Source organism: Oryzias latipes, chromosome 15 (genome assembly GCF_053564925.1).
Source record: "Oryzias latipes strain Hd-rR chromosome 15, Olatipes_Hd-rR_3.1".
Taxonomy (NCBI): domain Eukaryota; kingdom Metazoa; phylum Chordata; class Actinopteri; order Beloniformes; family Adrianichthyidae; genus Oryzias; species Oryzias latipes.
In genome coordinates, this window is record NC_136251.1 from 18,944,679 (window position 1) to 18,969,168 (window position 24,490).

At 37.9% G+C, this 24,490-nt stretch overlaps 1 protein-coding gene across 1 annotated transcript; it reads right to left on the minus strand.

Annotated features, from left to right (window-relative positions):
- Positions 1-338: 338 nt before the first annotated feature.
- adss2 (adenylosuccinate synthase 2) lies at positions 339-22,298 on the minus strand. The gene is made up of 13 exons (XM_004077057.5): positions 21,984-22,298; positions 13,488-13,590; positions 9,941-10,009; positions 9,800-9,850; positions 9,566-9,632; positions 6,844-6,951; positions 5,860-5,941; positions 5,659-5,785; positions 5,014-5,168; positions 3,957-4,081; positions 3,721-3,818; positions 2,471-2,620; positions 339-2,306 (listed from the first exon to the last, which is right to left on the minus strand). The coding sequence occupies exons 1-13, from the start codon at positions 22,155-22,157 to the stop codon at positions 2,254-2,256; spliced, it is 1,362 nt and encodes a 453-aa protein (XP_004077105.1). The 5' UTR covers positions 22,158-22,298; the 3' UTR covers positions 339-2,253.
- Between the last annotated feature and the right edge of the window lie 2,192 nt (positions 22,299-24,490).

Genomic DNA, 24,490 nt, shown 5'->3' on the forward strand with positions numbered 1-24,490 from the left:
GATGACTGGAAGTTAGAGCCTGACGAATATCACTGCAGTGTTTTTGCAATGGAGCAGAACTTGGAAAAACACCATCTTACCCAAAAGTGTCAAACCAGCAAAGACTTCTATTAAAAACTGTTAAATAAAACTAAAAATGCAGTTTTGTGTTCAGCCAATACTCAACATATCTTTACACAATCAAGGGTCTACTACATTTTTTGATGCGTAAAATGATTCGACAGAGCTCAAAAGCCCCAATTTTTAAAAGGTTTTTCTTTAGTCCTAATTTTAATAATATGCTATGTTTAAAGTCAAAAAGCATTAAGTACTGGAAGAATATCTGATACACTCTCAGAAAAAGTTAAACTTTTTATTTCTTTTTCCAGATTTATCTTCAGGACCCCACAGATTCACAACAGATCCATGTCTATTTGACTCAAAATAATGGATACATTGAAAAAAAAACTCATTTTAGAAATGCATCAGAGTGGGTGCATGGTAATTATGCTGCTGGAAACCAAATAGGATACCATCATACAACTGCTCTCATTTATTTATTGAAATGGCCTGACTCTTGATGTTTGGTTAAATTACTCGTTTACGGTGATAAAAAACTAAATTAACATGAAAATCGTCTGAAAGGCACATAATTGAAGCTGTGAGTGTGTTGCCACTAAAAGTAAGAATGAAGTCATTGTTTTTAAAAACCAGCAAAGGGAAACTGAGACGTCCTGAAAACTCAAGAATGTAAAGACGTTTCAGGAGGGCAACGGACACTTTCAAATCAAAATTGTTATCGGTTGTTTGGAAATAAATTTCAGCTTGAGCAATTCTGCAAATGTGTGATCCTTGTGTCTGCAGCAGGCACATTGCCTAGATAATTCAAAAACATAGTATTTGTTCTTAACAGGTGTAGGTTTCCCCAGCCTGTGCGGCTTACAGTCACTATGGGGACTGTCTTCAGTTGATCTTTATCAATAGTTTAATAAACATGTCTTCATTTCCACTAATGAAGCTTCATTGTTAATGAATCATATGTAAATGTAGAAAAAACATGTTAAATATCTTAGATTGTTTTGATATTTTTACTGATGGACCAAGATCATTTTAATGCTCAAATATTCATAAAGACAGTAATTTGTGGTAAACAGGTTTGTGTTCTTGTTCATCAAGAAATTAAGGATAAACAAAGCTCAGTTAACTGTTTTTATAGTGAGAGCTCCCTCTGCAGGAGGCGGAGTGACACGCCGCTTTAAAGCCACTTAAAATGAAAATCTTAGGAAACTTTTAGAAGTTTAGAGACTTCCTCTTAATATAAACACAGAACAGTTTTCCTACGGGAACATCGTAGATTCACTCGGTCTAATGTTTGCATATATATGTTTTGGACTCAAATCATCATTATTTTACAATTTTAAGGCTAATTTAGCACACAAAAATGACAGAACTTCATCTGATGTCTCAACCTGAGTCTATTTTTACAAAAATCAATGAGAAAGATGATGACAACAACAAAATATCCTAAATCTAATTTATCAGTTCTTAGTTGTTATTACCTTTCTCCCACATTGACAGAACACTGTGCTGAAAAGTACAAAGAAACCAAAACTTCTGAAAAGAAACAACCACATTTGAGATGGAGGACCCCCAATGACCCACTAAACTGCTTTGAACAAGACTTTCACAAGAGGTGTTGACTTTACTGCATTCATGGAAGCGTTGTCTGGGTACAATCAGATAATTCTTTTAACTTGACAAAGAAAAAAAGTAGAATGAAAAAAGTTGCAATAAAACAAGAAAAGCTAAGTTCCCTTTATGGAGTCAGGATGCACCTCACACACGGAAATCAACCAGCAGAAAGAAGCATCTAAAGTGCTGAGGTTAAAACTGATTTACATCCAACTGGTACAGTGCATTTTTTAAACTACACAACAGTGTTTGACAAAAACAGAGTTTGAGATCAGAGTGATCCGTGTCAGCTCAGTTCTGATCCTCCCCTCCGATTTGATGGCGGCAGGTTTTTCAGTTTTGGCTGCAAAAAAGGATTAAAAAAATTCCACCCCAAATCCAGGAGTGGAGACTTTTAAACAAGAGGGATTCGGCCTGTGACGCGGCACCGCCTGACCTTACAAAGAGAGAACATGAGAGGGGGGCGTGGCCTCTGCTGAAGGTTATGGGTAGGTAGGCTGTGTGAGAAAGGGAGGGGCTTGGGAGGAAGGGTACTGTGGATCTGCCGTTGTGCGGCGCCGTCGCGTCTTTCTGCTGTACCATCTAAAACAGCTGGATCATGGACTCCCGAGACTTTCCCACTCCGATCCACTTAACTAGAAAAACGAAAAAAAATCTCAATTTTGAAACCCTCAGATCTTAGAATTAAGGATTTTAAAAGTCTAAATTCCTCATTTAATTAGATATATAACATTTAAAATGGGGCTACAAAGAAGAAAAGCCTCTAGTTTTTCATCGTGTTGAAGGCGTGCATTCATACCAGGCACTCCCACGTGCTCCTCAATGAAGTGAACGTATTTCTGAGCGTTTTCAGGAAGCTCCTCAAAGCTCCGGGCTGCCGAAGTGTCGCTTTTCCAGCCGGGCAGCGTCTCATACTGAACCTCCACGCGGTGCAGCACCTCCTGATTGGCTGCAAATGAACACATCTTATATTACACCAATGAATGCACAGCAGTCGTCTATTAAGGGAAACAAAGGTTCACACATCTGAAAATCAGAGCGCATAAGTCGATTTTCAGTTGAAATAGGACAAAACCTTTTTCAGGTGGAAGTGAACAGTAAAAGACACGTTTTATTGGGTCAATAATAGACAGGAAGGGAAGGGATCAGTGGTTTTCAGCCGTTCACTGGTCCTGAACTCTAAGAGCTTTCATAAAATACAAAGAGAACTTCAAGATGTTACCTGGATAAAGAGAACCTTTTACTCCAAGTTATGTTTCTGTTTTATCAGGTGACTCCGCCTCCTCTTAACAAATTCCCATTTCCACTGTTAGTCAGGAATCTTCAGTGTTGGTTCAGTAAGTCAGTCTGAGTTCATCTATCTGTCATCCTTCATGGTTCTCCTTTTAGTTGCAGGATGAAGTCTTGTCAGTTTTGGGTCTTTTTTTCTCTCTTTCCTTGGTCTTCTCCTTTTGTCACGACTACGTTAAGTTAATTATAACATTTTTAGCTCCAGCCACAAACTTGGTCTCCGGCATTTTCCAGCAAACTGGAAAACTGATAAAAGATGGCCTACCAGGTACAAAGCACAGAGGTGGAAGTATGATGATAATAGAGAATGGCGGGAACAGGATCTATGTTCTTACTGAGTTGAATATAAACGTCTTGAGTGTGGATGTGAGGCCATTTAACAGCTAAAGGTAAATACAATTTGAACATTTTAATGAAGTGCAAACAAAGTGTTGCAAATACCAAATGTCTAGACTTCACCTTATTAGAGCGGAAACAATAAAAATTAAATGTCTGTTTCACTAGAGGAACATAATGACTCTTTTTTTTTAAGCAGTGTGAACAATATAAAAACTGTTCTTTCTTTATTTTTGCAGCTGAAAAAGTGAAAAAGTTTTGTGTCAAAGATCCAAAGACTAAGCTGAAGTTCCTTCACCTTCAAATGACTTTAATTATATAAATAAATGGAATCATTTCAATAACCAACAGCAGCCCCTCTCTAATCCAAGTTAACAATTATACAGAAAAACACAGATTAGGAAACTTTGAACATTTACTCACCTGGGAAGTGAGGTATTATTTCGTCGTTGACTTTGTAGGCTATGCCCACTTTTATCTCTGGAAAAACGTCAAGGATGTCCAGTTTGGTGAGCGCTATACTGAAAGAAAAAAACAAACAAACAATCTTTTTAAGCTAAATTGTTGGTCTTGTCTCAGCATAAAAGCTGCCATCATAAAGTATGAGAACTCTTGGAAAAGTCCAAAACAAATTCAAAATAAGTGAAAGAACGACTTACGCAGTGAAGCCGTTAATCATGTTTGCATATTTGATAAGCACCAGATCCAGCCAACCGCATCGCCGCTTTCTGCCTGTGGTCACGCCCACCTCTTTCCCTCGAGTCTGCAGCAGCTCTCCAACGTCCTGCAGGCATTAAGGTGATCACAGGCAGGTGGTTAGAGGGATTATATTACAGATTAACACCCTGCAGCTAAAAAAAAATGAATAAAATTTCCTGCATGAAGCCTAACTTTCAAATTTACACAGCTAACAGTTACATCATCAGGCATGACCAATCAGACAGCTGCACATTTCTTCTTCTCTCTGCATGGACCTATAGTAAACTAAAGCTAAAAAGAGACTGCAGTATATAAAAAAGTGATTTACCTTAGAGAATAAATAAAGTTTTTTTGATCAAATATAGAAATCAGGAGATGTAGTTAGAAATAGCAAAAATACAAAGGCTATTTTATTTTAACACTATTTTAAAAAGCTATTTAAAATGAGAAATGTCTTTGTTTATTTGTAAAATGTTTGTTACATTAGAAATTGCATTTAGTATTTTTTTTTATATTTGTTTCACAATTTATTATTGATCAGCAAAAACATGTTTTGCAGTTTCAAAGATCTTCTCCATAAAATGTAAATTGAAATCTTTTAGGGTAAATTTTTCATTCTTCTCCAGAAACCTAAATATAAGTACAATAAGTCATATTTTTACCTGTATATTTGTATTAAATTTTGAGATTATTTATGGGAAAATGATTTGGGTTGTGAAACTGGAAGTTACATTCTTTTATGCTATAAAATCGAATTATTGTAACATATGTAAGTATGTTCAAAGTGTTTTTGCGTCTGAATGAACCTGAAAAAACTCCCATGATTAAGTGCAGCATGACGTCCTCTAGGTGGCACTATCTGAGTAAGATTGTCCTGATTTCAAACAGCAACAGGAGTTTTACATGAAGGTGTCTCACATTTCCTTTTTGGACCTTACTAGGTGAACATGTGACCCTGGTCATTAGACATGCAAACAGCTGAGAGGACCGAGTCTGTACAGTGTGTGTTGAGCTCACGTTGCTCTGCTCTGTGGGGAAAGCGCCGATCCCCACTCGGGTGGTGTACGCCTTCACCACTCCATAAACCTCGCCCACATTGTGGGGAGGCATGCCCAGACCTGTGCACACCCCCCCCACCGTGCAGTTTGACGACGTCACGAACGGATATGTCCCTGCAACGGCAAACACATGAGAACTTTACTGATTTCATTTCTGCACGGGAAAAGAAAGCTTAGGTGGTGTGTGGGTTGAAAGAAGTGAACATCTTCAGCATTCGTGTATGTAGCTCTTTCAGTAAGAGCTCACTGTCAATATTCGCTTTGATAAAGAGTTTTATGGACACTTTTTTCTGCTGGAAAAGTAAAAACTCGCTGCCGACAAAATACTTAAATCAATTATAAAAAAAAGTGGCGGCAGAGTGGGGCGGATAAAAAATGAATTAACTTATTATAATTAATGACAGTTTTTTCACCTTTATCCACCTTTGTCATGGTAGGGATAACACGTCAATGTAAGGCGGGGGTCATTTTGACCCCACAAGATAGCACAAGGGCTTGACAGTAGAAAAATACTACCAGATATGTTTTTGTGAAACGACAGAACCAGCAGATGCTTTCATTAGAGTGAGGTAAAGCTGTGGAGGACAGGCTGTGTTTTACCAACCAAAGTCTATATCGAGCAGCGCAGCATTGGCTCCTTCCACCAGGATTTTTTTGGGGGGACCACGAAGAGCCTCGTACATGAAGTAAACCCCGTCCCTCACCATGGGTCTAATCCGCTCCAAATAGTGCTGAAAAATACAGCAAACTTCATGACGAATAACGATAAATAAATACAAATGTATTCATTTAAAGGTCATTTTACCTTTAATCTTTCCAGCTCTCCCTCTATGTCTATCTCCAGCGTCGGGTACATGGACTTGTATTGATGGGCCAGGATTTTATACCTGGAAGAAGCAGCAGCAGATACATATGTGATTGGTTTCATAGTGCCCCCCCTGATTCGATTAGATCTTTTGGGCATGTAACAACTCCTGAAATCCTGAAATCCTTCGCCTGTCATCAAGAGGATTACCATGTCTGTAACTTCCTGTGTCATCATCATCTCACCAAAGATCAGGTCATGCCTGTGCAAATCAAGTAGAAGATCCCTTCCACTGTCATTCTGCTGACAGATCGTGGTAGTTTCTACTCACTCCTTGATGACTATCATTATGAGCTTCTTGGCCCAACTTACTACCTTCACTTGTTTTGGATTTAATTTGTTAATGACCCCAACTGCTACGACCACGACTTATTTAATGAATTCATGGTTTTAGATTCCCACGTTCACGTCAGAACGCTCTGCTCCCGTCATTGCTCCACATCCACTTATGGAGCCCAAAAGTATTCTTGACCCTGGTAAACTTATGTGTTGGAATGATTATTCCTCAGAACTGTTTGCTCCTTCAATGACTCTAAAGACTCCTTCCTGTTCTACTCTGAGCGTCGCTCCGTTCCTTCCATCCGGATCTCTACACATTTGAGCAAACAAACCGGCAGGAAAAAAGAGGGTCCAGATTAAAATGTTTTTTGTGGCACATACTGAAATTTTTTTTCATATAAATCTTCCATTATATCCATTATTTGTTCTTAATATTTTACCAAACTCACTGCAGTCGTGACTTCAGAAGAACTCACCTGTTGCTTAAATTATTAGCTGATACTTCATTATCTCCAGATGACACATTTAGGTTTATGCATGTAAAATAGCAGCGTATCAGTTGGTTTGATTTACTGTTTTGTGATCAACACCATTTATTAACAAACAGATCAAGATTTACACATCAAAGGTGAAGCTGGAACTGACCTTTCTGAGAACTGAGTGAAGTCTGCCAGTAAGTCACATATCCTCAGGCCGCTGCGTGCCGCCTTGGCGGAGTAAACTGGACCGATCCCTTTCTTTGTTGTCCCAAGGCTGGAAGGAAAGAAGATGAAGAAACCAGATTAACAGAAATTTCGTGTTTTGCTTCTTTTTTTTTTCTTTTTTTTTATACAGTTTTAAAGGAAACAGTTCATGTGAAAACCTTTTAATTCGGTTTTCAAAATTTTACAGAAAAAAATGTAAAACAGTCTATAAGATTTGAAACAGTAAAGTTGAAAACAAGTGGCAGATTATTCCATGAAACATTTGACCTTCCAATACACTCTCTGGTGTAAAACAGCGATAAGTGGCACACAATTGAAAAATGTCATCACATTTTAAACACTTTCCAACAATTCTATTGAAGCACTTTATGACAGAACCTAAAATCCCTAAATAAGAAATGAAATCACTGCTATGTTACCCAAATCCATGTAATGCCTCTTCAATTCTCAGAAAAAATGTCAGAGACTGCTCAATTCAAAAAAGGACAGTTGGCATAAAGGGTTTGTCTACCCAGAATGCACTGCCAAAAATGTGTTGGTGCAAATACTTAAATGATGGTTTCAAAAAAAATAGTTCTGCATGAAAAATAAATAATTTCCCACCTTTTATGAGAAAACTGCAAAAGCTGTTTTGATGGGTTTCCAGAGAGACGGGAAGCTTTTTGGTGATAATTCTTGTTTAAACGTTGGTAATTTGTAACTACAATCCCTGACGAAACTCCCATGTGAACAATAAATCTGGAAATCTCTGGTTCCAACACAGTGAATGAAGGACATTTCAGCTTCTAAAGTAAAAATAAATCTAATACCACTGAACATGAAGAAGCATCTGGATTTAAGACCCAATCAATATGTTCTTATCTTTTTAAAAACAAGAATTTCCTCATTCTCTCTGAATAAATACAACATTTTTGGAAGATACTTTTGCTCATTTTCTAACGTGTTTTATAAAGCTAATTTATGGCTTCATAAATTTCATCTTCATCAGTGAAATCTAAGGAAACTCAAAGCAGCAGCTGCTTTAGAAACGCTTCTCTAAAAACAAAGGTGTTTTTTCTTCTTCTACATTTTAATTCTAAGTTTGTTCTAAAATAATCATTAAAACAACCAGTGCAAAAGAAGACTTCATGAAGCAGCTGCAGCGTTAAATTCCTCATTTGATGAGCGGTCTGACTGTTAGCACTCCAAGAATGTGAAGTGTGCGCTCCGACTCTTGGAGAACCTGAACTGACTGCTGTGAAACCTCAAACCTCGCTTATCTTCTGCTGAAAGCTCGTAACATTTTCCATCAGGGAACCCCGCTTTCACACCCTCACAACCAGGACAAACACACTCGCGCACACACACACAGAGCTGTTTACTAAAACTACAGTCTATTCCCACTTATTTCTTCAAGTCTTCTGCTCAAACAAATAATTCAAGCTGAACTTTTCCTGATGTAAACCTCAGCAGGAACCTGTTGATTCTCCATGCAGAGACTAGAAGCCTGCTGCTCTTTTCCTTCTCTCTGAAAGCTTCATAGAAGTTTATCCTCATGTATTCTGCTTTAAAAGTGTATAGATATGTTTGACATTTTTACAAGAAATGATACTATAAGTTTTACGGGCATTAGCATTTGGAACAGGATAACCTGATTTGAACACAAGTTTCAACTTTTTTTAAATCACAGTTTGAGCCACAAAAACGGTTTGCTTCTACATTTTATGTATATTTTTGTTTTCATTTCATTTAGGACTAAAGATGGTAGTACAAAGTACCATTTATTATGGAGAACATTTTCTCATTTTCTATTGTTTCTGCATGAATTCCTTCATCTATATTTCAATTCTAAACTTCCGGTACAGAGTTATTTGCCATCAGAAAGATTACAAACAAACAGTTTTTTTCTTACATTTTTTGCATCTGTGATCACAAATGTTACGCAATCAGTTTTTTCAAGCAACTTTGTTCCTCTTATGAAGTCATTACTGAAATACTTCTATTTTTTATTTTCATTTTGACCTATTTGAGTAGAATGAGCTTTTGGCAGCTCCACCTGCTCCTGGGTGTGGTCCACTGAAACCCCAACGTCTGTTTACAACAGTGCAGGTTCACTTTCGAATACCTTTCATTAACATTACAGAACCAGTTCAGTCACGTTTTATTGAACATTGAAGTTCAACAAAGCAATGATTAATTGTCTTATACAATATAACAACATTTTTTTCTAGGTAGGTTAGCCTATCAGTATGAAAATCTGATGTTTCTAGCTCTTTGAACTCATCCTAAATTTTAAAAACAGTGCACTAACTTATTTTTCTAATTATGACAAAATCCTGAATTTATGAATTAAATTCTGGATTTTTTTTAAACAAAATTGTGGCATATCAATAAAAACTTAAGCAATCAATCGACTGTGATGTGATGAGGTTTTAACGCACTTTTCTTGAAGATTTAAGTCTTAAATCTGAACAATAATCATTTTTAATAAATCCAGGAGGGATTACAACTCACCACAAACAAGAGCACAGAACATCTATCAGACCACGACTCAATGACATTATATTACTGTAAGTGGGTCACTATCTGATTAAAGATTAGAGATGATTTTTAAACATATTTTACTGTGATCATAGTGTGTGTTTTTGGAGTCTTGCAGCCTTTTTAAGTCCCCGGTTCCTTACTTCTTGCCTGCTTGCTCTTCCCTCTGCTGTTCCTGAACGCCATCGACTGCTTGGTGGAAGTCAAACACTGTAGATGAGGGAGAGAGGGGACACACACACTCACACACCTCAGAGGAAGCAGGGCTCGCACACACTTACACACACTAACGCAGACACACTTTCATTACGCATGCGCTCAACTTTCACACGACGACTAAAGTAAAGACGCCCAGGAGCGGAGCTGGGAGGACTCACCGATGTGTGCCCTGTCTGAGATGATCAACCTCTTCTCCCAGCCTTTCAGGCCTGAACACAATGAGACGCCTGTTGAGTCTCATCAAACATCCCATTCAATAAAGGCAGTCTTCTTAACCATAACCACAGGAGAGCACTCACCTTTTCCTTTGCGCTCATTTTTTTCTGCCTCTTCAAACATGCCAGGAATATGGATCACAACCCCATTGCCTTAAAGAGAAAAAAACAGTTACTTCAAGTTAATAAGGATCAAGATCTTAAATTAGTTCAACTGTAAAAAAAATCTGGTTACTGTTAAAATGTCAAATAACTGGTCCATGAACATCAGTTATGTCAAAGTAGACGTGTGTGTGTGCATTTGTGTATGTTTGTACATGTGTGTGTATATATCAATGTATTAAGCAAAGTATTTTGATTTTATGTTTGTGGCAAATATTTTTTGTTTTTTTCTGTGTGAACTGTATTCTTGCTGATTTTTTAGGCATGATACCCCAGCTCAGCTTCTTTTTGGTGAATGTTAATTATTGTATAAAACATAGATACTTTATTTTATTTCACATTTTTACTAAAAGTAGTAAAAAGTACTACTTTTACTAAAATCTTTTAGTAAAAGTGTTATTTCACTAAAAGTGGTAAAAATGTGATGCATTTGAAGAACCAAATAATCCTTCAATTCCAAAGTTTCATTTTAGAAATGTAGACAAAGAAGAAGCTCAGCAGATCCTGTAAATATGTCAGTGAGTTGATCTCAATGTTTTTTTTAGATGTTTGTTTTTAGATTTTTTCATTCTCACCTTCAAGGAAGGTTTCAAAAGAGCACTGGAGTAAGATCAGTTCACTGAGCAACCACTAGGGGGCAAAACAATGGAGCCTTCAAACCTCCCAATGAAATGTATCCTAAAATTCATTAAATGAAGATGAGAAGGATCTACAGCAGTGCTTCTCAAATAGTGGGGCGCGCCCCCAGGGGGGGGGCACGAAGCGATGCCAGGGGGGGCGCGCGGTGGTGGCGGTTTTAGGCACAGGTTTGTCCGGTGCGCAAATTTAACGTGGGGGCAGCGGTGACAGCGGCTCAGTGCTTGGAAAATAATCTGGTCCACTATTCGGTTCCTATTGTCTGTTCTGTCTGTCCGCGGCTGCGCGAGTGAGAACGAAAGGGGAGGGGTGGTGTGGGCCCTGTCTGCCAGGGGAATCGGGGCACGCGGACCACTGCTACCGCTGCCTGTTGCCCAAGATCACCGCTGCCCTTAGATTCCTAAGCTCATGCTAACAATGTCATTCTTTATGAACTATTGTAGACATTTTGATGACGTGTCTTTATTTTCCATCCATGTTTTCTTTGTCTGCCTGTGGTTTAGTTGGTGTCAGACAGACATAAAGACAGCAGGTAATGCAGGAAAACAGCTGCACTTTTATGAGATCAGAAATAAACAATCCGTCATTTAGAAAAAAAAAATCAGCACGTTTTTACCTATTTCTTCAGACTAAAAACGTTAAATATATTGGTGCTGCTGTGTTAATGTTTCAGATCAATTTAGATTTAATATTATTTATTGATTGAATTATTTTTTTCAGCATCAAATGGTTCAGTTGGTCAAAATGTTTCTAGTTTAAATAAGGAATGACAGATTTTTTTTATTTCAGGTACTTTCAGCTTCTTTTCTGTTTTAGACTAGAACAGGGTTTCTGTGGCTAAATAAAGTTAATATTTGTTGAAAGTGGATTTATTTTGCTTTTTTCTTTTGTTAGTGTTAAAAGATACAATTTTAGGTATACAAATTTTATAGATACTGACCTGATGTATTGTCACCGCGCGAGTGTGTCTGTGTGTGTGTGTGTGTGGGGGGGGGGTTATGGGGGGGGGGGGGGGGGGTCAGGGAGGGCGCCAAACATTTTCTTTTCCTAGGGGGGGCCTGGCAAAAAATAATTGAGAAGCACTGATCTACAGGGTCACAGCTTGAATTGCAGCAGCTGTGAACACGAGGACTAGAGATAGCAGAGAAATCCCTGGAAAATTAAAAAGCAAACATCATAAAATGTCAGTTCTAACAGCAGCTGGAGCGTCCATGCTATTACACTGTTTTTAATAAAGGTGACCCACTGTGTATTTTTAATATAGCCTCTATTTGGACAGCTTACCTGTCAATATTGCCAAGGAAATTAATATAACAGTTCCTCTTTTCCTTTTCTCCCAATTCTTTTGATTTACCTTTGAATTCTACATTTTAAAAATGTCCCCATTTTTTTAAATTTAGATTTAGCATAAAATACAACAAATAGTTAAAGAAAAACAACTTAAAATGTTCATAGGTGTGCGTAAAACTGGATTATAATAACAAATCACAACAAGGGTTATGTCACATTTGGGTTCCACAGAACAGAACAGTGTTGTTTATCACAGGTACTGTTGTTGACATTTCTGTGGCTTCATTCCTGCATTTTCTTGATCTGTGGCGCGACTCTAGCTTAGTGCTTCCCTTTTCACTGTCTTGTACAGTTAAATGGGTTTCTGGCAGGTTTTTTTTCAGTACAGAGAAAAATACATTTTAAACAGAAAAGTTAAAACATCTGACTTTCTGAATTCATGATTTTGTTTTAATGCAAAATGACTAAAAGTGGTTAAAAGATATTTTTCAAGATCAGCTTTTTGTTGTGTTCAAAGAGATAAAAGTGACCAAAAAAGAATGTTATCTTTTCACAATAAAGCGCACATTGTTCTGTCATTCTTGTAAAGCAGAAATGATTTCCATTTTGCTTCTGAATAAATTAGCTGGCAATAGAAGAACACGAAAACATTCTTATCCTCAGACTCAGATAAAATGTGGGAACTAAGCAAACAGAGACTTTAAATTAGATGTAGGGTAAGAAAATGACACCATGAAACGATTAAAAAGTGGTTGTTAAAAAGTACTATTGTATATCATCACTATATTGTTAAAGCTCATTTGAAGAAGCAAAACACAAAATTAGTTTAAAAAATGACAAAAGGATGCTATAACCTGCTAATATTACACATTGATGTGTATTTTTTTTTTATATTTGTGTCCTGAAGGCAGCATCAGACCCTTAAAAAAACGGTAAATTGGGCTGACGTCTCCAAAACAAAAAGTTTCATGTTTCTCCTTGGATTTTAATAGGAAATGATCAATGACTCTGATGAAAAAGAAGAAAATTGTACCTTGACTGGATAATTACAAAGGTTTCAAAGTAAGAGACCTATCAAGTTAGAATTATTTTAATAATAGGGCAAACAAACAGAACATTTCCAGAGAACTGATTTTAGATTCTGTAATCAGGCTTGACAGGAATGAAATAGAGATAGCCAAAACACTTTGTAACTGTGGGCAAGGCCATTTCCATTTGCTGCACAACTGCAGACCTCTGATATGTGCCATACATCCAAGAGAGAAAAACAGAGAGTGATGAGGTAAAAGAATGTGGATGTGTGGAGAGATGGACGCCTTATTGGCACAGCCGGCCTCCATTAGCTAATGAAGTTAATGCAGATGGGTGGAAGTTATGGAGCCTGCAGTCTGGCACTGAATCATGCTTCACACTCGCTGCAGTGGTCATGAAAATCGCCGCAAAGAGCAGACAGCTAAAGCGGATCTTCATCAGTGTGTCTGAGAAGACTGCAATGAGCTGCCCAACTGTATGAGAGGATGACGATGAGGGCCTTTCTACCCACCGATGAAGGCAGTGACCTTGGGGTTGATGATGCCGCTGGGTAGGAGGTGGAAGTCGTACTCTACTGAGTCCACGACCACTGTGTGGCCGGCGTTGTTGCCTCCCTGCAGAACAGAAACAAGACGAGAATGAAACACGGGTCATGCGGGTTTTCTCTCAAATAAAATGAAAACAGAAGTGGAGGACAGGCTGAGACACGCTGTGTTGTATCTCAGAGGCTCCAGCTCATTGTTTCGTCCAGGGCTGGTGTACATGCATGATTTCCAGATAACCAAGCCCTACTCATGACTGACTACCTGGTTCAGGTGTATCCATGAAAACATGCGGGAATGCGGCCCTGGAGTTTCCCATCCCTGGTTCAGTCACATCTTAAGGTGAAGTCTCATTGACGAATGCAGGGTTTGACATGTTAAACATTGCATTTTAAATGTAAATAAAAACACGATTTATATAGATCATATGGAAAAACAACTTCGGGGAGCGAGGATTAACACAAAATTCTCTTTAAGGTTTGTTTATTAGTTATACAAACAAGCACAAGACGTACAGCACCGGCTCCACGAGATAAAACGGCCTCATGATGATTGCACAGGATATAAAGTCAATAAAGTGATAAAGTAATAAAGTAACATTAACCAAATTTGATTAAAAAGGATGGAAAAAAATCTTTGAAAGTTTTAAATAACTATCAACTTCTAAATTCATAAACCTTTAAAGCTAATATAGCAAAAGAGGACGTTATCATTCTGTGTATCCACAGGCATTCTAATCTGCCCTGCTGGTGTGATCTGGTCTTACAAATGCTATACATGTCTGGATTAACGAATCCTCCTGACTACCAAAGAATAAAAAAAATGTTCAGTCAAATCTTTTTTAAATCTCCTGAAAACTACAATTCCCAGAGCCCAACGCCATTGAAAAGCCCCAAATGTCCTCTGTAGATACCATAAGGAGTTCATTCAGTAGTATGCAGTGGTTGGGAGATATTCAGGGAAAATGTGCATTGTTGGTAATCTGAAGGATTTATGGATTGAATTGTGACTCTTCTTTCCTCTAATGTCTTTTTTCTCAAGGTTTTTCAAAACGACTGAGTCCTGCAGACACTTTTGCAGCATTCGCAAGAATCAAAACCAAAAAAGCGTTACAGAGTTGCGTTAGTTCTGCGCTCACCATAAATTTGCGGATTACAACAGATTTTAAAAATGGAGCTAAAAGAGGAAGCAACCAGTTTTTAGAACGGAAACTTAAAACAGAACTCGCTTTGTCCCTCACTGTAGGGCGTTTAACAGCGACAAAGCGATGATGAATCATGCAATAAAAGAAAGAAATGATTCTAAAAACACAAGCATCACTGCATATAAATATAAAGTGTGGATTGCAGTCATTACTTCCACCCTGTGACCACTTTGTGCTTTCCACTCTGCAGCTTGTGGAAATAAATCAAACCTAACATGTGCTCTGGCCACATAAAGTTATTCCTGGCCGCAGCAGTGCCCTGAAGGTGACGAGGGGGAACATGTGATAAGTTAGGGGGTGAGTGTGCACGGCAGATGCTTCACCTGTTCAGATACAGCTTTTACGATCCACGATAGAAGCAAGGAACTCTGGTCTTCCTACGGTCACATGACCAGACTCCCACACCCCATCCTGACAAATTTAACTTGCAGTCAGCTGCTGCTTTCTTGAGGTTTAACACTTAAAAAAAAAAAGGTTTGTAGAAATGGTATAACCAGAACTGACGAATAACTTCTTTGAAGTTATGAGCATGTATTAAAACATGATTTATGTTTTATAAAAGAACAGACGTGTCATGTTTACAGCAAACAAACTCAATACTTAGAATCAGGTCATATCAGTGGATGAAACACATCAAACCTGCTCTTATACTAATCTCTCTGCACAGACTTTTTAGTCAGAAATGAACCCAAATTTTCTGTTAAAAATGTCAAAACGTAACTAAGAATCCAGACCTCCTTCCTTCCTGCTGTTAACATTTAAACAGCAGCTGAATGACACTGAAAGTGTTTTGAATTTCTGTTTTTTTTCTCCCATTCCATAGATTTTACCGCAGTGTCTGAACAATACTGAGTTCACATACAGAAATGTTTATTAACATGAACGCTTACCAACCACTAAAAGAAAAACCGCATAGCTTAGATTTTGGAGGAACTGCTGAGCCCCACAGATTCGGGCCTGGACCTGGCAGAAAAGACGGTTCTGATTGGGTTTGGAAGGACACTTGACTGTTGGAAGGAAGTAAGGTCTCATTCTGAGAACAGTCAAGGTCTCTTGGGGTGGAGAACCGATGCCGCCAGGCTTTTAAAATACAGGTTATAAATAATGATACTTTTATATATCAAAAGCAAAAACAAACAATGAGGAGAACTGCTAAAGTGTTGGCCTAAGCTTTGTAAACCCACAAACAGGACAAAACCTCAGTGAAAACACGTACTGTAAACATCTCTAATTCCAGGAAATCTAATCTATGAATGGAGCAGGATGATGTCAATAACATATTAAATAATGTACCCTGTGGTGGCATAGCAAACAAAACCATGACTACAATCTGCTATTTAAATATGACCAGGCTTTTTAAGCCATATGGACGGAAGTTAGAACCGTTGGATCTGATGATCTTTTGTCACTGACCTCCTGTCTATAATTAAATGTTTGTAACTATCAAAAATCCGACTGTTTGAAGAGGATTATTTGTCCAACCACCGCCCAAATACTCCAGCCCAAGTGTGCTCAGGGTGTGAGTGGTGTGTGTTACAGGGAGAAGCAGAAGGGATATACGAGATTCCAGCCCAGAGGTGTGCTTTGGTGTCGCTTTTAAATGCAGTCCAGGACCACAGTGCCGAAACTGCTGGCAAAGCCGCTTTCATAAATATGGTTGAGTCCGTCAGCCCAAGTTTCTCTCCCCTCGCTCAAATATCAAAGACAAGCCCCCCCCCCATAATTATAAATAAATACCGAAGAGACTCTGTTCAGGGATGCCCTGCCCAAAGCATGTCAAGACTGAAGGATAGACGTCCCAACACGGACGAACCCCCTGTTGTATGAACTTGTCATTCACAGAAAGAAATCACCAATTTTTTCCAATAGCAGTTATTCTGAGCAGTTTCAAGATCAACACAGCCGGTATGTGTCGCCAATAGGTCTCCAACCATGAGGAGACGGATGGAAATGAGTGAATCTAGAAGATGTTCAAGACCCACACCAATATTGGGCCAATATAACGGCCCATATTTGCATAATTTGAGTTTATCTGTGTCCAATATTAAGAAATCTACCAATATTCTTCTGACTGTTATCAGACCCACTTTATTTTTTTTAAATGCATACTTGTTTCTAATAGATTGGGAAGCTTATGTTTACAGTCATAGTCAGTAATTGACTGTTTTCAGGTACATTTTATTTTTGATAGGATTCACGGTTTACAGTTATGTCCATTGGTATCGGCAAATATTGGCTATCGGCCAAAGTTGCAGGGGAAATATCGGTTATCGTATCGGCCGGACAAAATTAAATCAGCCCATCCCTATTCCTGAGTATTTTTATTCTAAACATTATGAATCACGTGCAGACAAGAAAAAGGCGTTTGAAAAAGCTTGTAGTTGTTACGTAAAATATACAATCCAAATTGCTCACCATTTTTGTTCCACTGTTACATTGGGGTTGTGAAGGGCTGTAAGCTAGCAGGAGAGAGTGTAAGCAAAGGGATGATGGGAAATGAAGGCAGGCTCAGTCCATGCCAACAGTCCTGCCCACAACTCACCAGAGGCGAATTTCTGATAAACTACAACCGCTCTGTAGAAACTATGTCCTAGAAAATGACAGTTTAAAAAAAGAAATTTGGGTAAAAACTGCATGCATACTCATAAAGACCACTGGGAACACTTTTGCAATTGATCAAAGATCGTTGGAGTGGGTGAGAAAAACCTCTGTAAGATGACAGGAACAGTGAAGGTGGAGGAGCCCACGGAAGGACCAGCTCCTGTGAGGCATGTACCACACAGAAACTGTAGAAATCACTTGACGTCAAGAACCGCAGGCTGGAAAAAGGATGGCCCTCGGGTTAAAAAAAGACAAGTAATTGATAGAAGCAATGCAAGGATGTCCCAAAAGCCCAAACAGTTCAAGAAAGTCCATGGAACACGCCTCGTAGAAAACTGAACAGGATTGGTTTGTATGTTAGAGCTGACGGCAATCAACCTATTGATAAAAAGAAACCGGAAACAGACGTGCAGTTATGTGGTTCTACCTACCAGTTATGAGACAACAAGATCTATGTTTTGTTTACCTGAGTTTTCTAGAGACGGATGTGAGACAATTGTGTAAAAAAAGACAGCTTGTCCTTTTTAACATGACTATAATCTGAATCACAGCAGATAATCTACCAAGAAAGCAGCAGGACAAAACAAAAACAAACATTTAAAAAGAATAATCTAATCAAAGTCTAGATCCCAAACCATCACAAATGCCAAGAGAGGACCTTAAGGGAGCTGTGGAAAAGAGAATATCCTAAATTATAAAGGAGCAGATCACAAGAACAAAATGACACAACAAAGGATAGACTTTGAAAATTACACAGGAAATGATTATTTTAGGTTATTTCTAATAGAGGAGGATGTGTAAAGAACTCAACGACAGAAATACTTAGTATTACTAACTTTTATTGTTATTTTTAACAGGATTTTAAACGAGAGTTTTTTATTTTTTATTTGATTGTGACAAAGGCTCAGACATGACCCCAGTGGAGTGATAACACGGCTATAAAGATGTTTTTTTGTCTTTCTCCTCTCACATCTAAACAGTCAAAGTGCACACAGCTCCACAGCTGAAGCTTAGTCCTGGCAGCAACATTTGTCGCTCCCATAACATCTCAATTTACAGTAAATTCAGAAAATCCTAAATCCTGCATTCTCATCACAAGTGTTTACTGTACTGTGACATGGTACAAAGCCAATCCTTCCTGCACTTCCTTCCCCCGATCTTTTTAGTGTTCTTAGAAAAGCACGAGCAGAAAAATGAAGTTTCCGACTTCATTTGCAATTAAGAACAATAAACATTATCTATAATGACTTCCCAACTGCAGGAACTGCGTCACTAGAAACACCTGACATTTTTGTTGCTGCAACAGTTTTACTTACGGCATAATTGCAAACTAAAGTAAGCTGACATTTAAGATAAAAAAAAAGTTAAGGTGTCTGAGCGATCAAAAAAATCACTTTTATGACAATAAAACACAGATGAGGTCAAACTTTGAACTCTGTAGCATCCTAAATACAGTCACTCTACAACAGAAGAGTCCATTCTGAGCTCAAAACATCGGTTGTTTACCAATATGAATAACAAAAAATTGCCAAACAACATTTTTTTCCTTCACAAAATGATAAACGTTGTTGCTGTTTTTTAGACACAGATGGACTTCAGAAGATGTTAACTTAAAACCAACAATAACTATGAAGCAAACGCTTTCACTGAACTTCAACTTGAGTTGAGGACTGAAATAAAGTCTAGCAACTTTAATTCTGGAACTTCAATGGTGTCAACATGTCAGCAATGTAGCACAGTTGAACGGAGGGAAGAGGGGCTGAGTGCTGCTGAGGCATCGCAGTGAACTTTAGCTAAAGTAAACCGAGTAAACACTAGTGAGTGAAATGTTACCGCAGCTTTCAGAATAAAACGCATTCTCTGCGCTACAAATGCAGAGACACGTTTCAGCTTTAGCTCCTCGCTAAATTCATACCCATTCTTCTTTATCACATTTTATTTGGGAAGCGGTAGAGAAATCAAGACATTCAAATCAAACCACAGTTACTTTATTTTTCCGGTAGGAACTTTCTCGGCCGGGGCGAACGCAGAGACAAAAGGATCATCAATAAAATCACACACAAAAACAAAATGTGCTGAAGCAACAACAACAGAAAAAGGATTTTTGTAGTGAAAGCTGTCAGATGGCAGACTAGGACTCATCGGCACAGGTGGAAGTACAGTTGGTCTAAATGGCTTGAAAACCTTTACAAACCTTTAGATCCACAATTTAGCAGGAGCTAATATTCATGAGTGATTGTTATACATGACTTCCAGCTATTTTGACATTTGATTTACTTTCGTTTGCATTATGTCAGACCTGCCTGTTTATGAATTCAACATTTCAGTCAGACAACGCATGCAGTAAAGACATTTATTTTCACATTCTTTTAGTTTGGCATAAGGCTCCGTTCAATTGCATTAGACAAGATCTCCATAAAACCTTTGGGTAATAAACTACCCCTAATGGAGCTCACAGGTGGAAGCCGGGGAGGAGGGTGGGGCGACGAACACAGCGCTTGCGGTAAAGGAAGAGAAGGAAAACCTGCACACCTGGACTTAAATAGGACGCTGAACAGGTGAGTTGATTAAACTGAACCGCCCTAGGGAGGAGTAACCAACGTAAAAGCACTGCTAGAGTAGTCTGCCTGAAATGCTCCCAAGGTCGCTCACTTCTCTGAAGTCTCTATCTATTCATATTATTCTAAGGATTTCAACAGACTTTTCACTTCATCTGTGGCTAAAATATTAAAACATGGGTTAATCTTTCACACATGTTCACAAATGTTTTCTGTGTGGAGTTTACATGTTCTCCCCGTGCATGCGTGGGTTTTCACAGGGGACTCTGGCTTCCTCCCACCATCCAAAAACATGCTTCATAGGTTAATTGGTACTCTAAAATTGTCCCTAGGTGTGAAATGAGTGTCCATGGATGTGTGATTTGTGGCCCTGCGACAGACTGGCGACCTGACCAGGATGTCCCCTGCCTTCGCCCACAAGTGGACGGGATGGGCTCCGGCAGCCCCGTGACCCCGAAAGGGACTAAACGGGTTTAGAAGATGAATGAATGAAAATCAATTCCAGTCATCCATTTTTAAAAATCCAGCCCTATCATAAGCAAATGCTGACAATTCTACAACTGATGCAAATTGGATCCACTATTTAGTGTTATCTTTTTCAAATATACACATATTAAATATGCTCTTTATTTTATGACTGTCTAAAGTTATTTACTTTATAAATAATTAAATATTTTCTGAAAAAAACGTTATTAACCCTTAATTTTCTCATGTCTACAATATAATAACTCCTAAATCAAAACTGTATAAATGTGGGACTTTGGAAAAAACGAATGCAGTTCTATTTTATTGATTATGATTGTTTTTTGATAGTAACACAGAAGCTAAGCCAATTGGTTTTTATGGGCCTTGCCTTTTGGATTAATGCTTAAGTACTAAATGTTAATACTTAGCTAATAAAGTATTAATACTTTTTAGCTATGCTATAAAGAATATTTATTTTCTGGTAATTGTAAAAATCAATGTGTCAATTATTATGTTTATCAATATAGAACAGAATAGAATAGAACAATAATAGAATAGAATAGAATAGAATAGAATAGAATAGAATAGAATAGAATAGAATTACAGGTCCAAGGGTCAACACCATAAAATACTGATATACTATTTCTTGTCCAAATAAAAATTAAAGATAGACCGTTTATTTAGATAATCTTAATCTTTGGAATATTTGGCCTTTATATTCTGTAAAACTCTAAAGAAGAATGTAAAATAAAGATAGCTATTTATCTATACTATTTATCATAGCTGCAAACATTTGTTGCATAAATCGTAGCTTTTTGGCCTGTTTTGGTTGAATTTCTTTGATAGACTCTTGTAATTTGCGACAATTCCCAAATGAAATTGCGACAGTAATGCGGTGATGGACAAGACTGTTAGAAAATGTCTCTAACGTGATTATAAGGCGTCACATTATGTGTTATTTGCATAAAATAGATGTATTTAAATCGTCGGCGGGGCTGTTGAGGGTGAGAAAGTGGACGGTCACGATATTTACCCAAAAGCCTTTGAGACAAGCCGCGCTCGCGCTCGCCAGCTCCGTTCAATTCAAACAGGAAACAATCCGTCGCTGCTTTACAGGTGTCTGACGAGCTAAACAGTTAGCAGAAACTCAAGGTGACTTTAGCGAATTTAGCGCCAATGCCTCAGATATTCGCCACTGACTTAGCAGCTGTTCTTTGATAGCCATAGTTGACTGGAAGCAGTGATGTATTCAAGTAGCGTCGACAGACTGGGAAAAAGGAAAACACATCATCATCGTATTCACAATTTCACCCGTTTCTCACCGACAACATGGTTAGGGTTTGTGCTAACACTCTGATTACGTCTGATTGAACGTTATTAACATATTTTTCCCTTTTCAGCGCCATCTGCGCGTCACACCGTCGGTATGTCTGCTTCACTGGAGCTGTCAGGAAGTCACGCTTGGAAGCTGTCAAGACTGGTTTCCCGCTCGGGGGGAAGGGGGGGGGGGGGTCGTGGCCACACAGCGTGACATGAATTGAGTGAAAAGTCCCGTTAGATAGCGACTACCGGGAGGATTTCCCGGTAACCCGCTGACTGACTGTCACATTGATGTGTGTGGCTGGAGGCGTGCGTACCTGACATCTGCACACCATGTCCGCGTCCTGTGCCAGCAGATCCACAACTTTTCCCTTCCCTTCGTCGCCCCACTGAGCACCGAGCACGACTGTCACTTTGTTGCCAAAAGACGGTTTGGGTGTTAACGTGCTGCCGCTGCCGTTCGAGGCTTCCTGACTCCCACTTTCCGACATTTCTGTTGAGGTCGGATCCCTGTCTGACAACAGTCTCGCGCGTCCAGTGGCCCCGCTCTACCGGCTGTACCAAAGATGGCAAAGAAACTTAAGGCGCTCTCTCCAAGGCAACGCCAGACGCACGGAAGCAATATCAACGCACATGCGCAGAATAACACCAACTTCTGTTTAAAGTTCCCCATTTTACCACAGAAGATTATGGACGATATATATTCAGAAATTCAAACATTTTAAAGTTGTTTTTGTAAATTTAAAAAGAAAAAAAGTACCGATCTGCATATGTGCTTTTCTAAATCGCGGGTTTACAAAATACGAGGTGAAGTGAAGCATCATCCCTTTATCTACGATCTCAGGCAAGCCTCTAACAAACGGAGGTGCGTTCACGAGCAGGGAGTTTGGGGTGGCATTAAGTAGAAAAAAAAGAACATTTGCCCAATCTTCAAGAAATTATGACAACACATTTTAAGCAGCATTTTAAAAACTCAGAAACTGACTTTAATATCAATCCCCTGTTCAATTATTACATAATATGATGGTCTATAAGTTTGTAATTGACAGTTCAAAGATAGAGCCGTAATGGTGCATTTTATGGCAAAGGTGATGGACAAAGCACCAAGTGTTCTAAAAGAGACCACACTTTTGAAAATGCAGAAACCTTTTCAATATGTTTTTATTTTAGTTAATGTCAGATTTCACTGTAAAGTTCAGGGAAATATATATAAAATATATTTGGTGGCTGTTCACGCAAAACAAAAAAGATATTAAACTGACACTTATAACAGCTTATTAGACTAAATTTTTGCAAAATGTCTGTGTGTCAAAAATTTTTATGTGATTTAATTTAACATTTTAACTTTTTTTTTGGTATATTTTACTGCATCCACAAGTAAGTTCCACAAAAACATGAAACCGTTTCACATCCACCCTAGGTCCGTTTTTCAGAAACATCATACGTAATAATTACCTGAAATGTGCAAAGTTGCTTGGACGCATTTTTGCAAAAATCGAATCTGATAAAAATTCACATATATATATATATATATATATATATATATATATATATATATATATATATATATATATATATATTAATTTTGGGATACTTAATTTGTATTTCAGGTCTTATTTACTAAAATCTGTTTCAACTCTTTAATTCATCTTCTGTTATTTTATATGCTTTTTTCCTTAAGTTAAAAGTTATTAATATAACTCAGTCATGCTGTTCTAATGTTGACATTGAACTGATTTGCAGCACAAATCATAATTAGATGAAATTAGGTTCTGTTTTCTCTAATAGCAAAGATAAATTTAAATGGAAAATTCTAAGTGTTGACTTTGATAGAACTGTTGTAATTTATGCAATGCGACTCCCTCCAGTGCTAAAATCTATTCAAAAGGGTAAAACAAATGAATGAAGACACGATTAAAGACATTATTTTTATATTTTTTGTCCTCAGGTCTTAAATATTTTTAACTGCTGTCCTGCAGCCTGTTGAGCAAATGCTGTCACAATGGATCTTAACAAGCAATGTTTTTTTAATAGATTTGCTTTTTCACATGATCTCGGTCATCTCAGCCATTAGCTTTAGAAAAAAATGTTCCAAAAAAATACAATCTACCTGAAGAGTATCTTTGTTTTCTTTGTAATTCTTCAGGAACATTGCAAAAAGATAAGAAAAGTTTAGTCTTCTGGAGAAAAAGAACACACACACAGATAACTTATTAAACCTATAAGTTGTAACATAAACTCATAAAAGAGAGAATGCTGAGATTATTTGCATAATTTCTTCAAAACTTTCCAGAATTTTTATGTTGGACATTCTTTTGACAAAAACATTCAGTTTAACTTGACAGGACATGTTGAAATTTGCAAAATGTTCAAAGATAAGAACATCAGCTCCTCCAGCAGGGAGCAGCACAAACTTGTGTTTTGGACCTTTCATTCATTTTTGTTAAGGTGACAGTTCTTTATCACAGCTCCTGTAAGTGTGAAACCCAACAACCGGCAACAAGACAATGTTTAATCTAATTAGATGCACAAATTCTTTTAATTACTTAACATGTTTATGGTGCATATTTTTTGTCTTCAAACGTTTGAGTATTAAAATGTATGTTGTAGTTAAACATCCTTTAAAAATAAAAAAACGGAACCCTTTTTTTAATCATGTAAATTCATGTCAGATGAAGCTTTTAGCAACTGAAAACTCAACATTTTGTCGAGAATTTACAACTCTTCCTGAAGAGGCACATAACAATAGCTTTATCCATTCATAATATAGTAAAATGTTTAGACAACAGATTAAACCACTAGTGAATCCTGCATATTTAAAGGA

What these genes read in the sequence shown, in the direction of transcription:
- adss2 (XM_004077057.5), bottom strand. Translation starts at nt 22,157, where the DNA reads ATGTCGGAAAGTGGGAGTCAGGAAGCCTCGAACGGCAGCGGCAGCACG. An exon ending in TTCACTCAGTTCTCAGAAAG is followed by an intron (nt 5,942 to 6,843) that starts GTCAGTTCCAGC and finishes TGCTTCTTCCAG; the next exon opens with GTATAAAATCCTGGCCCATC. An exon ending in AATAATACCTCACTTCCCAG is followed by an intron (nt 2,621 to 3,720) that starts GTGAGTAAATGT and finishes GTTCATTTGCAG; the next exon opens with CCAATCAGGAGGTGCTGCAC.